Source organism: Orycteropus afer, unplaced genomic scaffold, assembly GCF_000298275.1.
Source record: "Orycteropus afer afer isolate SDZICR_OR568_19922 unplaced genomic scaffold, OryAfe1.0 scaffold00539, whole genome shotgun sequence".
Taxonomy (NCBI): Eukaryota; Metazoa; Chordata; class Mammalia; order Tubulidentata; family Orycteropodidae; genus Orycteropus; species Orycteropus afer.
The window spans coordinates 256,629-273,248 of NW_006922126.1; the positions used below are offsets into that span (position 1 = coordinate 256,629).

General features: G+C 55.0%; 1 protein-coding gene across 1 annotated transcript in view; it reads left to right on the forward strand.

The window, feature by feature from the left end:
* The first annotated feature begins 3,174 nt into the window (after positions 1-3,174).
* The window catches only part of PDE6B (phosphodiesterase 6B), a 70,346-nt gene continuing 56,900 nt past the window's right edge, over positions 3,175-16,620 (forward strand). Inside the window, exons 1-3 of the mRNA XM_007955772.1 lie at positions 3,175-3,642; positions 9,804-9,956; positions 10,621-10,710. Of these exons, the coding sequence (XP_007953963.1) occupies positions 3,175-3,642; positions 9,804-9,956; positions 10,621-10,710 (711 nt within the window). The remainder of the gene's footprint in view (positions 3,643-9,803; positions 9,957-10,620; positions 10,711-16,620) is intronic.

Here is a 16,620-nt window from a genome sequence, read left to right on the forward strand (position 1 = left end):
CATCTGGTGATGAGGAGACTTTCCCCAGACTGGCTTCTGGCTCTGTCCGTTTCAGTACTCACACTCCTCAGTACACACACACTTCTGGGGTTGGTTGCCATGGGAACCGTTTGTGTCATGACACTCTCTGCTCCTGCACATTCGTGTTGTGATGCTGGCTGAGTTGACCAGTGGGTGGCAGAGTACCCCTAGAAGGCATTTGAACACGAGGCTGGCTGGCAGTAAGTCCACACAGAGGTGCATAGCGTGAACCCCAAAAACAACCCAGTACACCCAACCCCACTTGCTATGACTCAGATCCCAAGTGTGGCCATAGTGTTGCCAATGTCACGTGATATGCAGAGGCATTGTGATGGTGGTGGTGATGGTGCCATGGAGTCGATTCTGACTCACAGTGACTCACATGGGGCAGTTCCACTCTGTCCTCTAGGGGCGCTGTGGGTCGGAATGGACTCCAGCAGTGGGTGTGACTTGGGCTTTGCTTCTGTGAAGATTGACAGCCTTGCAGACTCTGTGGGCTGTTCCACTCTCTCCTCTAGGGACGCTATGGGTCAGAATGGACTCCAGGGAAGTGGGTGTGGCTTGGGCTTTGCTTCCATGAAGACTGACAGCCTTGGAGACCTTTGATCTTTACAGAAGCCAATCACCAGGTCTTTCTCCTGGGAGCCACTGGGTGGGTTCGAACCACCACCCTTTCAGTTACAGCCCAGTGCTTAACCATCATGCCACCAGGGCTCCTTAGTCAAAGGAAATGGTGGTCTTAACTGTTTAAACATCTGACTGCTGTAAAATTTGCAGAAATATATGCCTCTGTGAACACATCACCCATCCATTTGATGTCAGATGGATCTTGGCTGAAAGCAGAGAATCCCAGAAAAAATGTGTACTTGTGTTCTATTCACTATGCAAAGACATTCAACTGTGCAGATCATCACAAATTATGGATCACATTACAAAGAATGGGAATTCCAGAACACTTGATTGTGTCCATGAAGAACCTGTACACAAACCAAGGGGCAATGGTTCAAACAGAACCAAGGGAATACCGCATGGTTTAAAATCAGGAAAGGTGTGCATCAGGGTTGTGTCCTTTCACCACACTTATTCAGTGTGTCTGTTGAGCAAATAACCTGAGAAGCCGGGCTATGTGAAGAACAATGTGGCGTCAGGATTGGAGGGAGACTCATTAACCACCTCTGATACACAGACGACACAACCTTGCTTGCTGAAAGTGAAGGTGACTTGAAGCACTTACTGATGAAGATTAAAGACTACAGCCTTCGATGTGGATTACATCTCAGCATAAAGAAAGCAAGGACCCTCACAACTGGACCAATGAGCAGCATCACAATAAATGGAGAAAAGATTGACGTCAAAGATTTCCTTTTACTTGGATCCACAATCAACGTCCATGGAAGCAGCAGTCAAGACATCAGACGGTGCACTGGGCAAATCTGCCAGGAAGCACCTCTTTAAAGTGCTGAAAAGCAAAGAGGTCACTTTGAAGACTAAGGTGCCCCTGACCCAAGCTGTGGTGTTTTCAGTAGCTTCATACACATGTGAAAGCTGGACCGTGAATAAGGAACACTGCACAGGAATCAGTGCTTTTGAATTGTGTTGGTGAAGACTATTGAAGGTACACAGACTGCTGAAAGAAGGAACAAATCTGTCTTGGAGGAAGTACAACCAGAATGTTCTTTAGAAGAGAGAATGGCCAGACTTCCTCTAAACGACTTTGGTCATGTTGTCAGAAGGGACCATTCCGTAGAGAAGGGTATCACGTTTGGTAAAGTGGAGGGTCAGTGAAAGGGGGGAAGACCCTCAACGAGATGCACTGACACAGTGGCTGCCACCATGGGCTCAGGTCTAGCAAGGATCGTGAGGCTGGTGCAGGAGCCAGCAGTGTCTGGTTCTGTTGTACACAGGTCACTATGAGTTGGAGCCGACTGGACGGCACCTAACAACAACGACCTGAACACATCACTAGCTCCCTCCTGGATCTGAGCCCAGGAGGCCTCTGAGACTCAAGCTTCAACTTCCTGGTTCACTGGCTTCTGAGGAAACCTGTTTCCAGAGGCCAGGCTCCACCGTGGAGAGCTCAGTGCCTTCTTCCAGCCTGACCAATCAGAGGCTCGTCCTTCAGCCTGGGCGGTGGGAGTGAGAGGCCAGGGGAGCCCCGCCTTCCTCCGCCTTCCTCCCCGGTAACAGCCCCCTCCATCTCCCGAGCCGCGGGGAGGGACAGGTAAGCACTGTCCACGGGTAACCCGTGGAGTTGGCCCAGCTCCTGGCGGCCGCGCGCACAGCACACCGAGATGCCACGGAGTCCTGCACCATCCTTACACTCACAGCGGCCCATGGGGTTCTCACTGGCTGGTTTTTCGGAAGTAAATCACCAACAGGCGTTAATCCGTTTGGGGTGCCAGCCGAGTCACCTTGGCCCCGTGTGACCGAGCAAAACTGCACTGTGGTCCTCCAGAAAGAGATCGCCCATTTCTTCCCAGTCCCCTCTCGGTGGCCTTGAACGGTCAACCCTTCAGCGAGCAGCTGGCCGCGTTTGCTGTGTGCACCTCCAGGGAGTCCAGCTAACGGCGCCACGAGACCGGCTCACGTCCCAACCCCTAGGCTCGGGGATGAAGCCACAGACCCCCTGTGCACTGGCATAGGCAGAAAATACGCACATTTCCCCGTCGGGACCTCCCTGGGGCTCGGACCACACGGTGGCCTGCGGCTCTGGGCCTCCCTCGCCGTGCCTTGGGGTGGGCCATCCCCTGCTTTCCCAGCCCAGCGGCAGCCTGTTGGCGCAGCTGGGACAGCTTCCCCGAGTGGGCAGGGTCATCCTGTCCGTGGGATTACCTCCCTCCTGGAGATTAGTTGTGAAGGGCGGCTTCCAAGACCAGCCCCAGCTGCCCACGCCACCTGCACCAGGCAGGAGCCCAGAGACCTTCAGCCCTGCACCAGGGGGTCTGACCTGCCTGCAGCGGTGGGAAACCTCGGGGTCTCAGAGAGGTAAGGAAGAGTTGTCCCTGAGCTCCCGAGCAGTCAGCTGACCTGGCCCATAATCGTCCCTAAGCAAGACTTTGCTGATGACAGTGTTTGCTGCGCGGCGGTCCCGCGCGGCACCCATGCGCTCCTGGGGAAACTAGTGGCTCCGTGGAGGCCCGGAGCGGGGACACCATGAGCGTCAGCGAGGAGCGCGTGCAGAAGTTTCTGGCCGAGAACCCCGGCTTCGCGGAGCGGTACTTCGGAAAGCAGCTGCGCCCGGAGCAGGCGGCCGAGGCCGGCGAGGCCGGGAGCCTGGCGGACTGCGGCAGCTTCCGCGAGCTGTGCCAGGTGGAGGAGGGCGCGGCGCTGTTCGAGGTGGTGCAGGACATGCAGGAGAGCGTGAACATGGAGCGGGTGGTCTTCAAGATCCTGCGGCGCCTCTGCGGCATCCTCCGCGCCGACCGCTGCAGCCTGTTCATGTACCGCCAGCGCAACGGCGTGGCCGAGCTCGCCACGCGCCTCTTCAGCGTGCAGCCGCACAGCACCCTGGAGGAGTGCCTAGTGCCGCCGGACTCGGAGATCGTCTTCCCGCTGGACATCGGGGTGGTCGGGCACGTGGCGCAGACCAAGAAGATGGTTAACGTCGAGGACGTGAACGAGGTGGGTGTGGGTGCGCCTTGCGGGCAGGCGGTCCGTCCCCGTGGCATTTCCTGGGATGGTCTTGGTGGCCGAGTGTCCACTCGCACTCTGACACCCAGGACCCTAAGAGATGGTAAAGGGTTGCTTCTTCCTCCAAGGAGCGAATTCTTATGGAGTCCCTGAGTGATGCAGACAATTAAGCACTCAGCTACTAACAGAGGATTGGTGGGTCAAACCCACCCACAGGCACCTTCTGGAAAGGCCTGGCTTCCAAAGGGTTAATGAGTGGTTGTTGAGTTGTCTCTGGCTCAGGGGCTTTTGCAAATAGACCACCAGGCCTTCCCTCTGAGGCACCTCTCCGTGGATGGGTTCAAACCAGCAGCCTTCCCATTAGTAGCCAAGCAGGGAGCTGTTTGCACAAGGTTACAGCCTGGAAACCTCCCCCTCCCCCAGCAGAGTTCCAGCCTGCACGCCAGGGCTCACCATCAGTCGGCATCGACTCCATGGCAACTGGCTTGGCTTTTTATCGGTTGTTTGGAGAAGAGTTGGGAAAGTTTTGCTCTCTTAACCGGGACGCCCAAAGTTGCCCCTCTTCCCAGAGGCACCCTCCATCTGCCTGGGCACCCTGGCCTCGGAGCCACGGCCAGCCTCCTGGGTCCCCACCCTGCTGAGGCATATCCACACCTGTGCAGCCAACTGCCTGTACCTAATGGAGGTGGCAGATCCCTGCCCTAGGCCCCTTTCAGTAGAAGCAGGCTCCCACTGAGCTCTGTAGGGGACAGAAGGCACCCTGCTGTGCCTTCCCCAATGCTGACCCTGAGGTCACACAGCCCTGGCTGAGAGTCTCGGGTGAAAGAGAGATCCAGGTGAAAGCTCCGTGCTCCCCTATCTGAGTCTGGGTCCTGAAGCTGGACTCCCAGGGTCCACAGGTCTGGGTATCGCCACAGGGGTCACAGCAGGGCACTTGGCTTTGGGGCGGGTGGCTCAGGTGGGAGCTTCAGGGCCCTCTGCAGGCAAAGGGGGCCCATCCAGAGCTTGCAAGGAAGAGAGTCCTGAGTGAGGTGGGCACAGAAGGTGGCCTGGGGCAGCCCCTGGTCAGCTCCTGGGCCCAGGACTCCTGAGGGTGAATATGAAGGTCAGAGCAGGGTCAGGGCAGGCCCAGAGGAAGAGGGAGCAGCTGGGGTTCGGGGAAGGGTGAGTGGGTGGCAGATGAGGCTGGACAGGCCCCAGGGCCTGTGTGGCTGGGCTGGGCAATGATGGACGGGGGTTGCACTTGGTCCTCGAGTCAGTGAGGAGCCCAAAACCTCTGCAGTGATGCTGTTCCCGAGGAGGGGCAGGGAGAGGGCCTGGGAACCAGGTCCAGGAGCCAGTCCAGGGCAGGCAGCAGGGGTGGGGAGCAGTGTGGGGCTTACAGGAGATTGAAGAGTTAGACTCAAAACAGTGCTGCTGGTAGGTTATTGATGGGCGGGAAGAGGAAGGAGGCAGTGAGGACAGCCGGGTTTGGGCTTCTGTAACCAGATGGGCAAACACTAAGCACCTGGCTGGTAACTAGAAGGATGGAGGTTCAAGGCTACTCACAGGCACCTGGGAAGAAAGGCCTGGGGCTTTATTAGTGAAATATGGTTTCAGCAGCTAAAAACCCTATGGAGCATAGTTCGGCTCTGACACACAGGCGGTCACTGTGAGTCAGGGTTGACTCACTGGCAGCTGCTTGTTTGTTTTGGTTTAACCAGGTGGGTGAGGTGCTGGGGGTAGCCTGGGCTTGTGCAGGAAGGTGATGTTGGTTTGGGACATGCTGGACATCAGTGTGAGAATCTGCCAAGGGGACCGGGCGATGGGATTGGCGAGTGGGCAGGGCTTTGAGGAAGAAGAGGAGACTGCTCGCCCCACCCTGCCCCTCCCTGAGGTTCCCCGTGGACATGGAGGCGGAGGGACACAGGAGCTGGACTCCACGGAGACCCACAGGCCGGGAAGCAGGAACTGTGGGCTGGGCCGGCCTCCTCCATTTCTGGTGACGGAGCCCCAGACCCAGGCCCCCCAAGCAGCCCCGCAGCTAGCTCACTGCAGGCCACGAACAGACATGTGCGGCGGGGTTCAATCCTCTTAGGGGCTGTCAACAGGCAGCTCCCAGAATAGCATAATCCCAGGGATTAGCTCCATCTTCACTTCCGTTTTCAGAAATGGGTCACCCGTGAATCTCTCGGGACATGAGGTATATTAATTAGCAGGAATCACAGACATTCGGCTGTGGTGGAGGACCCAGGCCTGAGGTCACCCAGTGTCCCCCTGCTCCACAGCTCTGCCAGAGCCTCACTCCCAGCCCCTGGGGCTCATCTGCACCCCCTAAACCCTGGCCAAGTCTTCCCAGCAGGCACAGGGGCACCCCCCAACAGCTCTTTAGTGATGCTAGTCATTGGAGGGGACGAGTTTGGAGGTCCTCACACAGTGTGGGGAGATACTTCAGAACACATCTAGGGGCTAGGCCAGGGCTCTGAGGCCGCCACTAGAACTGCTAGGCCTGTGACCCTCCTCAGTGGGACCTGCCCCCACACACTCAGAAGGAGCTAGTGGCCCTGCAGGTCAGGCAGAAAGAAGCCTGGGGGAGGCCCCCCCCGGGGCAAGGGGAAGGCCCCGGGCAACCTCAAAAGGGGCCCCAAGGCCCTAAAAGAAAAAAAGGGAAGGAACCGGCAAAGCCCACCCCAACCCGGAAGGCCGCAAGCCCCAACAAGGAACGAAGGGCCAAAAGGCCGGGCCCCCAACGGGAAAAAAGGGCAACAAGAAGAAGCCCGGGGAACCCCAAAAGAAGAAAAGTCAACAACCTCCGCCCCGGGTTCCAAAAGGCCCAACAAGAAAAGGGCTGGCGGAAGTGGTCCCAGGCAAGGAACAGCTGCTGAGTGAGGGAGGGCATGGCCGAGGCCAGACGTGTGCCCTGGGGAACTGGGGTGGGAGGCAGGTGCTCCCTCTGTGGGGCCCACCCCTCCACACGAGGTGCTGGGGACAGCAGGGAGGCAGAGTGACAGGAGCTGAGAAAGATGAGAACTTGGCAATGACGGAAGGGCCCGAGGCTGGAGCCCCTGCCTATGGTCAGCAGGACTGGTTTCACACACGACCCTCCCCCGTCTGACTGCAGAATCTCCAAGATGCAGTTAGCCCTGTGGCCCGCGATTCTGCCCTCAGGAAGCCAGGGGGCAGAGTGCACACTGGATGTGGGAAAATGAACCCTGGGAGGGGTTGGACAGGCAGCAGGGAACGAGGGGCCATCGCAGCCCTCAAATGATCCAGCCAGACCCTGGAGGGCGGCCGGTGGCCCTGTCCCGTGGCAGCTGCCCTGTGGCTTCCAAAGACCAGCCAAGTTCTCCTGAGGAGCTGACGGGGCTACAGAGCCATGGCGATTAAGAGGCGGAAGCCCCGGTGCCATGGATACCAGCAAGGGATGTCCAGTGTGAGCAGGGCGGGGCCTGGCCGCCTCAGCAAGACCAAGGTGGCTGCAGAGGGGACTCGTCTCCAGCAGGAGGAGAGGGGTTTCTTAGGGTCCTGGAGCTGCTATAAAAAAGCACTACAAAGAGCAGGTTGTAAAGAACAGAAAGGAGGCTAGAGTCCAAATTCAGGGCTGGGCCTTCTCCTTGCCTCACCCACTTCCGTAGCCCCAGCACTCCGGGCTGTTTCCTGGCTTGCACTTGCATCTCCACCTGGTGTCTTCTCTTTGCGTGGCTGTGTCACAGCTATTCTCTTTTATAAGATGGATTTTCTAATCAGAAGGGATTCAGACCCACCCTCCTCTGGTAGGACCTCTCTCACTGATGTGTCTTCAAAGGAAAACCATCTTTCCCCAAACAAGGCCATGGTTACGGAGACAGGGGGAGTGGTAGATGCCAGGGAAGAAGCAGCAGACGAGGTCACTTTGTTCCCCAAAGTGCTCACCATCCACCATGGAAGGGTTCAGGAAAGGACCACGAGGGGCCTTTGTCAAGGGAAGGGTGCATGATGGCTCTGACAGGAAGAGGTGAGGCAGGACCATGACAGGACCAGGAACAGCCCGGGCCCTGTGCACCGACAGCCGGTCAGGGTGAGACACTGTCCAAAGAGCCACCTGAACAGCACGAGGTGTCCATGAACACAGGCGAGGACACCTGTCCGAGGCCCTGGGCCCACAAGGTGGGACAAGACCCCCACAGGGAGCCTCCATTGTTCCACTCCAACGGGCAGCTGCTTAGCCAGCTGGGGCCTCAGGCTCTCCTGGGCCTCCTGCTCCATGTCCCCGTGGTCAGCTCTCAGCCGAGCACTGAGCACCGTGTGGCTGCAACGACCACGACATCTCAACGCATCAGGAGGGAGAACAGGGACCGGCCACAGCCTGGGCCCCTTTCCAAGGTCATCAAAACTCGCCTGGAAGTCCCCAGTGGATTTCCTCTTACATCCTGTTGGGTGAAACAGGGGCCTGGCCACCCCTCGCTGCAAGGCAGGCTGGGAAGCAAGTGTGCTGGTGCTCCGTCCCCTGGGGGAGAGAAAACCAGTTTGTACCACTCAGGGACTCCATGATGGGAGAAGGCGATGGACATCGTACGGCGCCAGTCAGCTTCTGTGCCTGCCATGGGACTGGTGGTGGTGTTAGTGGCCATGGAGTCAACTTTGACTCACGGTGACTGTGTGTGTGCAGAGCAGAATGTCCCAGAGGGCTTGCTTGGTTATAATCTTGATGGAAAGGAACTCTGCTGGCATAGTGGATAAGGCATTTGGCTGCTAACCAGAAGAGAAGGTCAGCGGTTCAAACCCACCAGATGCTCTGAGGAAGGAAGACAGGGCAATTGACTTCCATAAAGATTCACAGCCTCGGAAACCCAATGGGGGTTGTTATGAGTCAGAATCGACTCAATGGCAGTGGGTTTGGCTTCGTTTGGATTAATCTTTATGGATGCCGATCTCCAGGCCTTTTCATCTGCGGAGCTGCTGGGTGGGTTCAAACCACCAGCCTGGAGGTTTGCAGTTGAGTTATATCGTTTATACCAGCCAGGTGCCTTAAAGGACGGTAGCCCCTGGGAACGAATGAATAGGCCCGAGAGATTTCCTTCCACGGTGAACAATAATGCAGCTTTGGGAGGATTTACCCACACGTGGGCTGTGCAGGCAGACACTGCTGCCGGGGCCCAACTGACTAGGGCGGCAGGCACCCAGGTGGGGTCCCACTCGCTGCAGATCACACAGAGCCAGCCAGCAGGCTGACTCCAGAACTGTCCACCTTGATCACTTTGGCCTCTTGTCATTAAGTGGCAGAACCCAGCAGGGCGAGGGTGAGGTCAGGGGTACATACAGCACTCAGAAGAGACTGTCCTCTAGGCCGCCATGTTTTCCAGTGCTCCGTGCACCTGGGCAGAGGCTCAGTACATCTCAGCGGGCTCCCGCCTTGTGGAGGGAGAACTTGTTGCTACTCAGCCATCCTCAGATCTGGGGGGAGTGGGAATGGGTAGGGAGCCCCTGCGGGAGGGCTGGTGGACAAACCACCAACCAGACTTGGGTTCATCCTTCATTCCTCTGGAGGAAGAGTGTGGAAATGGTTAACGTGCTCCCTGCCAACCAAAAAGTTGGGGGTTCGAGTCCACCCAGAAATGTCTCAGAGAAAAGTCCTGGCCATCTGCTTACAAACAATCAGCCGCTGCAAGCCCCATGGAGGGCAGGTCTGCTCTGGGACACAGGGAGGCTGTAGGTCAGAGCTGACTCACCAGAGACTGGTGTTGGAGGTTCACAGGCTGGGTCAGGATGGGTTGAAGTATGCATCTCAAGGGGACAGTCTCAAGACAGCCTTCCAGGAAGCAAACTCGGCTGAAAGGTACAGAAGGACCCAGGTCTGCTATCAGCCCGGGCCCAGGACAGGGAGAGGGACAGAGGGTCTATGGAGCCTTGAGACTTCCCACCGTCTACTGGATGGAGAGCTGGAGGGTCGGAGGTTTGGGGGTCATTGGCTCAGAGGCAGGATGATGGGAAGGGAGTGAACTGGCTCCAGTCCCAGGGCCGGCCCGTCTCCCACTGCCCATGACCTGTGTCCTGAGTCCTGAAGCACTTGGAGTCTCAACCCTGGTCTGGGCAGTGGTCCCCACAGAGCTGAGCCCCATCCCCAGGGTCCAGGGGTGTGGGGAACTCCCCCACACACACTGAGCAGCACCCTCCCTTGTGTCCCCCCACCCCAGTGCTCCCACTTCAGCCCGTTTGCCGATGAGCTCACCGACTACGTGACCAGGAACATCCTGGCCACGCCCATCATGAATGGCAAGGATGTGGTGGCTGTCATCATGGCTGTGAACAAGCTTGACGGCCCGTACTTCACCAGCGAAGACGAAGACGTGAGTGTGCAGGACTCAGGGCGTGGGCTCTGCACGCCGTGTGTATGGTCCTGGGTGGGGAGGCCTTGCGTCTGCATCAGGGCCTGCCTCTCGGTCTCTGTGTCTTTGCGTGTCTTCTGCACATCTGTCCATGTCTCTGCTTTGCGTCTGTCTCTGTGCGTTTAGGGGACAAGTCCACATATGTCTGTCCATGTGCACACGTCCCCTGTGGGGCCAGTGGTGGTTCAGCGGGAGATCTGGGTTCTATTCCTGGCCAGGGCCCCTCAGCACAGCCGCCAGCCCTCTGTCAGGGGAGACTTCCGCGTAGCTGATGCTGAACAGGTTTCAGCAGAGCTTCCAGACTAAGATGAGCAAGAAAGGCCTGGCAACCACCTTACAAAAAAACAGCCAGTGAAAACCCATGGGTCATGAAGCTCTGATCCAGAACTGACTGGGGATGGCGCAGGACCGGGCAGCGTCTTCTTGTTCCGCTTTTGTTCCATGGTGCACGGGCCACTCGGCAGCAGCAGCACACACGTCTCCTGTCTCAGCTCCCTGGGCTCTGCTCTACGGTGCTGTGTCGGAGTGTGTGGTCTTGTGCGGGCTAAGTCCGTGGCCCTGTGTGTACACAGCGTCCCCTCTGGGCGCACTGGGTGATCTTTACCTGCTGCAATCTCTGTTCCAGGTTTTTTTGAAGTACCTGAATTTTGCCACCTTAAACCTGAAGATCTACCACCTGAGCTACCTCCACAACTGTGAGACGCGCCGAGGCCAGGTACCTGCGGGAGACACCCCCGGGGGCCGGGGCTCCTGTCCCCAGCCTCCCTGCCCTCCCGAGCCAGCCAGCCTCCCCCAGATGAGATGTCACACTCGGCACTGGGCCTCCCCCTCCCTCCATCCCAGGCTCCTCGTTCCACTGCCCTGCCCTCCTGTGCTTCTGCCCCACCTGCCCAGGCTGTCCCTCCAGCCTAGCTCCTGTGTCCAGGCCACTGAGGAGGGCAGGGCAGAGGCTGTGATACGCACCATCAAGCACCTGTGGTTGCCAACCTCAACCAGGCTGAACTGAGCTGGGTGGCTTCGGCCTCTCTATAGACAGACCAGTCGTGACACGTGGTGGTGTGTCCCCTGGCCAGGCTCCCAGGGCCAGCTGGTCCTGGGAGAGCAGCGGCCAATGTCTTTGTGGCTGTGCTTGGTGATGATGAGTGTGGAGCTGCAGAGAGAAAGGCCGGCCCTTCTTGGGGGCTGTCTTGAACCCTCTTTGCGAGAAGCAGGTATAAATTATCACTGAACAAAGGACAGATGGCTGACCTCTTGGAGGGTAGGTTTCCCTGTCTGGCTGGGGCTGCCTTGTTTGTTGCAGGAGGCAAGGGAAGTGTGGGGACCTGACGGGGACAGGGAGTGATGTCCTGTGTGCTCAAAGGATGAAAAGCCAATTGGGACTCATGGGAGGTACCCAGGTCTACTCACCTCCACCCTCCAGGACAGGCAGTCTGGGGGCCCCCAGACCCTCAGCCCATGGAGGTCCTGAGTCATGGCTCAGGGCAGCGCCGTGGGGCTGGGGAAGCTGTACAAGCAGTGGCTATGGGCTGCACCTCAGGAGGAGGCGAGAGAAGGTGATGACCACTTCCTGGATAATGGCTGCCAGTCCCAGCAGGAGGAGATGAGCGAGTTGTAGGGGTTGGGGGTGGAACGACGCTGCTTCAGGCATCTTACGTGGCTCGCAGTCAGCTGAGCTCAGCAGCGGATGAAGTCGTGTGTTCAGTCACTGAGCTGCCGACTGCCCTCCTGCTAACTGTCAGACCTGCCCCGCCATCTCCTGAGAAGGTACAATGGGTAACTGGCATCCAAGAAGTCCCGAGCAAGGGACGCAAGCGTCCAGGGCAGACTGGATTTGAAGTCCTGTCACTTGTGAAGCGTTGAATGAGTTCTGGGAGCAAACCATCTGCTGGTGCATTTGCTGAGGCATTGCTCTGGGAGTCACCGTAGAGTCACCTCCCACTCAGGGTGACCTTAAGGGTGACAGGGCGACACGTTGCTCCATCCTGTACTGTGCTCATGACTGTTGGCGTGTTTGACTGTGTCACTGTCCCCATTGTGTCAGTCCATCTCATCGTCTTGGCTTTGACCGTCTGCTTGACCATCTGCCTCAGTTACCTGGTGCTGCTATAATGGAAATACAGGTGGGCGGCTTCAGCAAACAGGAATTTGTTCTCTCACAGTTTAGGAGACTAGAAAGTCTGAATTCAGGGCACTGGCCCTAAGAGGAGGCGAGAAGGCTCTCTCTCTCTCTCTCTCTCTCTCTCTCTCTCTCTCTCTCCCTCCGTCAGCTCTGGGGGAAGGTCCTTGTTTTTCGTTCCTTGGTGACCTTCATGTGGCGTGGCATCTGTCTTCCCCCAGCTCAGCTTTTTTTGTTGCTTGCTTAATCTGCTCTTCTCTGTCTCAGGAGATGGGTTTAAGACACAGCCCACCCTAGCCCTGCCTCATTAACATAACAAAGAAAACCCCCAATTCCAAATGGGATTCTAAGCACCGGGATAGGGTTAGGATTTACAACGTATTTGGGGGACAATTCCCTCCATAAGAGCCAACATGGCATCCTTCTCCAGGGACTGGTCAGGGTGTTTGACACAGTCTAACACCTGCTGATGACCTTTGCCAAGACCAGCAGCTACGGACTGATTTTCTTTATTTTTTTTAACTTTTATTGTGGTGACAACATACACAACAAGACAGTCACCAACATAACACCTTCCCAGGTACAGCTCAGGGATGCTGATGACATTTTTCATGTTGTGCCACCACTGGTGCTGTCCTTTTCCAGATATTCCACCACCATCAGCATAAACTCAGTGTCCCCCAAACAAAAGCTTCCCCTTCCCCCATCCTGCCTACCCCTGGGAACCACTAATAATCTTTGGTTTATATATATATATATTTTTTTTTTCCTCCAACTTATATAGGAATTTTCCCTCCCCTCCTATCCCTGGTAACCAGTGAAGAAAGTTTCATTCCCTGTGTCAACCTTTCCTGGATAATAGTCGACTGATACAATATTTGTCCTTCTGTGATTCACTTATTTCACTCGGCACAATGTCCTCCAAGTTCATCCACGTTATGTGGTGTTTTGCAGATTCTTCATTATTCTTCAGTGTTGCGTAGTATTCCATTGTGTCTATGTACCACAGTTTATCCATTCCTCGGTTGATGGGCACTCAGGTGCTTTCCATCTCTTTGCTGTTGTGAATAGTGTGCAATGAACATGGGTGGGCATACATATATCTATTTGTGTCCCACCTCTCACTTTTTTAGGATATGTACCTAGTAATGGGATTGCTGGGTCAAATGGTATTTCTAATTCCAACTTTTTAAGGAATTGCACTGGCTGATTTTCCATGGTGACAAACACGGTCACAGAGGGCTCAAGTCCTCGAGGCCCCCTGGACCCAGCTGAGGACCCCAGGATTGATCATACATGGGGTGTCATGCTCAGGCCCCCAGGTGGGGGTGCAGCTGCCCACTGGTGGGGTCCGGTCAGCCAGGCATGGGACACTGCCTTCGCCACCTTGCAGACATGTGCGACAGAACAGAACATCGCTGGTGCTGCCCCATCTTCGCCCCTGCCGGTCGCCATGTCTCAGCCCTTTGTTGGGGTTATTGTGTCCGTGCCTCTCATGGAGGGGCTCCCTGGGTTTGTCGCCATTGGTTGCATTGTCCCTTCGCTGGCACTGCTGTCGTTTTCATCCTGTGTTGGCCTGTGTGCTTCTGTGATGCTGGAGGCTATGCCCCTGGTATTTCCAGTCCCAGCAGGGGCACCCGTGGTGGCAGGTGCCAGCAGAGGTCCCAGACTAGGACAGACTGGGCGGAAGGCCTGGTGATCTGTGTCTGGAAATCAGCCAGGGGAAGCCTCGTAGATCTCAGCAGAGCACAGCTGCAACATCTGCCCGAGTTACTCCACCTGGGGAGGTGGGTGTCATTTGGACAGACTCTGGTATTAGCTGTTTCTGTACGGGTTCCAACCTGGCCACTCCCTTTTCTGTAGAAACCAGGCACCAGCTGTGGAAGAGCAGAGATTTTCCTAGCGAGGCTCATAGGACTCATTTCTCTTGAGCAGTGTCAGGAATCACATAGACATCACACTGACGCTCTGACTTTGGTACTGGAATCATCATCGTTTAGAGGGTATGGCTCCCTCCTAGTCTATTTTATCAGCCCTCTGGCACTCTTCAAGGAGCCCTGGTGATGCACTGGTTAAGTGCTCAGTTGCTAACCAAGGGGTCAGCGGTTCAAACCCACCAGCTGCTCTGTAGGAGAAAGATGAGGCAGTCTGCTTCTGTAAAGATTGACAGCCTTGGGAACCCTATGAGGCAGTTCTTCTCTGTCCTATAGGGGCGTTGTGAGTCAGTATCAACTTGATGACAGTGGGTTTTGGTTATAGACATCTGTACACACAGGTATGCATGTGTACATGTATATATTCATATATACTATCAGCCACACAGGGGACACAGTAATGAATATCTTAGATATAACCAAACACCTCATCAGATGGGGTTTCTGGGTTTGAAGGCTTAGGACCATAGTTCCATGGGACGACTAGTTAACTGGCATATGTGGTTCATTAAGTGCACATTCCATATCCCAATGTGCTAAGTGGTGTCTGGGGTCCTAAAAGCTTGTGAGTGACCATCTAAGATACAACTGTTGGTCTCTACTCATCCAGAAAAAGAGAAAGAAGGAAACCAAAGACTCAGAGAAGGACGTAGTCTCCAGGACTAACAGTCCACATGAACCTCTTCTACCCTGAGACCAGAAGAACTAGCTGGTGCCCAGCTACCACCACAGACACAGTGGATTGGTACAGTGGGTACAACGATGGCCTCAGATATAGCAAGGATTGTGAGGCTGGCGCAGGACTGGGCAGTGTTTCATTCTGCTGTACATGAGGTTACTATGAGTCAAAGAAGACTTGATGGCACCTAACAACAACAACAGCAACCAGCACCAGACTGTCCTGATCAGGACCACAGTGGATGGATCCTGAGAGAACAGAAGAAGAATGTGGAATGGAACTCAGATTCCTAAAAAATCTACACTTACTGGACCAGTCGAGACTTGAGGGTTCCTCAAGACTATCACTCTGAGATACTCTTTAAGTCTTAACCTGAAGTATCCATTGAGTTCACCGTTTAGCTAAATGGCAGATTGGCTCATAAAACAAAGAAGATCACCTGTAAGGAATGAGCTCCTTTAAAAGAAATCATCTACATGAAACCAAATGGTCAGCAATGACTCTAAACCAAAGATGCTCAGGGATCAGGGAAACTAAAGAACTGGAAATGGTACAACCAGAACCAAATGAAGGAGAATGGTGACGTACTGTGATAAATGTACCAATATTTCTGAATAATGTGTGTAACCCACCGCCATTACACTTGAAACACAATAAAATAGTCATTTCTAAAACAAAGAATTTAAAGTTTAAAAATTATCCCCCAAAAGTTCAAGTAAGACAAAAAAAAATATCATATCATATGCAACACGTCTTAGTGAGAGTTCTCTAGAGAAACAGAGCCAGTGAGAGAGCAACAGAAAGAAAGAGAGACAGAGAAATTTACTTCAAGGAATAGCTTACGGGGTGGTGGGGGCACTGGCAAGTCCAAAATCCATTGGTCAGGCGACAGACTGGAGATTCCTGCAGGCTTGGGTCCCAAGCTTTGAAGGTTAGTGACAAGAAGAACAGAGAGAGTTCTGCTGTAATATCTGTTTGGACTCTAGAGGCAGGACACTGCTAGGGAAACACTCTTTTCAGCTTGTTGATTGACGTGACATGACATAACATTGCATTATGGGAGGCAGTCTGTTCTACTCAAGGCCAACTGACTGAATCATATGTAATTACTCCATGACAGCAACTGCACTATAACGTTTGGCCAAACAGCTGGGCACCACAGCCGAGTCAAGTTGACACATGAACTTAACCATCATACAACACATCTCAGTGGGAAGTCCATGCTTATATTGCTTTTAACCATTCTTCAGTGGCCACCAAACTAATCATGGCAGGACATCAGCGTCACCAGGAGGGGCACAGCCTAAGCCAATGCCTCCGCAGAAGGAGCAGGATGGAGCTCACAGTGTCACCTCTGCAGGGCTCCCATGAGCAGGACTCACCTTAAGTCCAGTCCTGAGAAACAGATACATGCTCACAGCAAAGGCCTGGGTCCTTCATAAACACATGGTCATGAAAAATAGCAAAATGAACAAAAGTAAAAAAAAAAAAAGGCAAAGGGAACTGTTCTGACTAGGGTTATAAGAATGAAATGCCATGCATATGCCTCAACAGGGTTCTGGGCATCAAAAGCTAAAGAAAGACATGGGGGGGGGCAGTTCAAGGAGTTCTGGTAGGGTAGTGGTTAAAGCACTGAGCTCCTAACCAAAAGGTTGACGGCTCAAACTCACCAGCTGCTGCTCAGGAAAAAGCTGAGGAAGGCTGCTTCTGTGAAGACTGACAGCCTTGGAGACCATGTGGGCAGTTCCACTCTGTCCTCTAGGGGTACTGTGGGTCAGAATGGACTCCAGGCAGTGGGTGTGGTTTGGGCTTTGCTGCCATGAAGATTGACAGCCTTGGAGACCCTGTGGGCAGTTCCACTCTGTCCTCTAGGGGCGCTGTGGGTCAGAATGGACT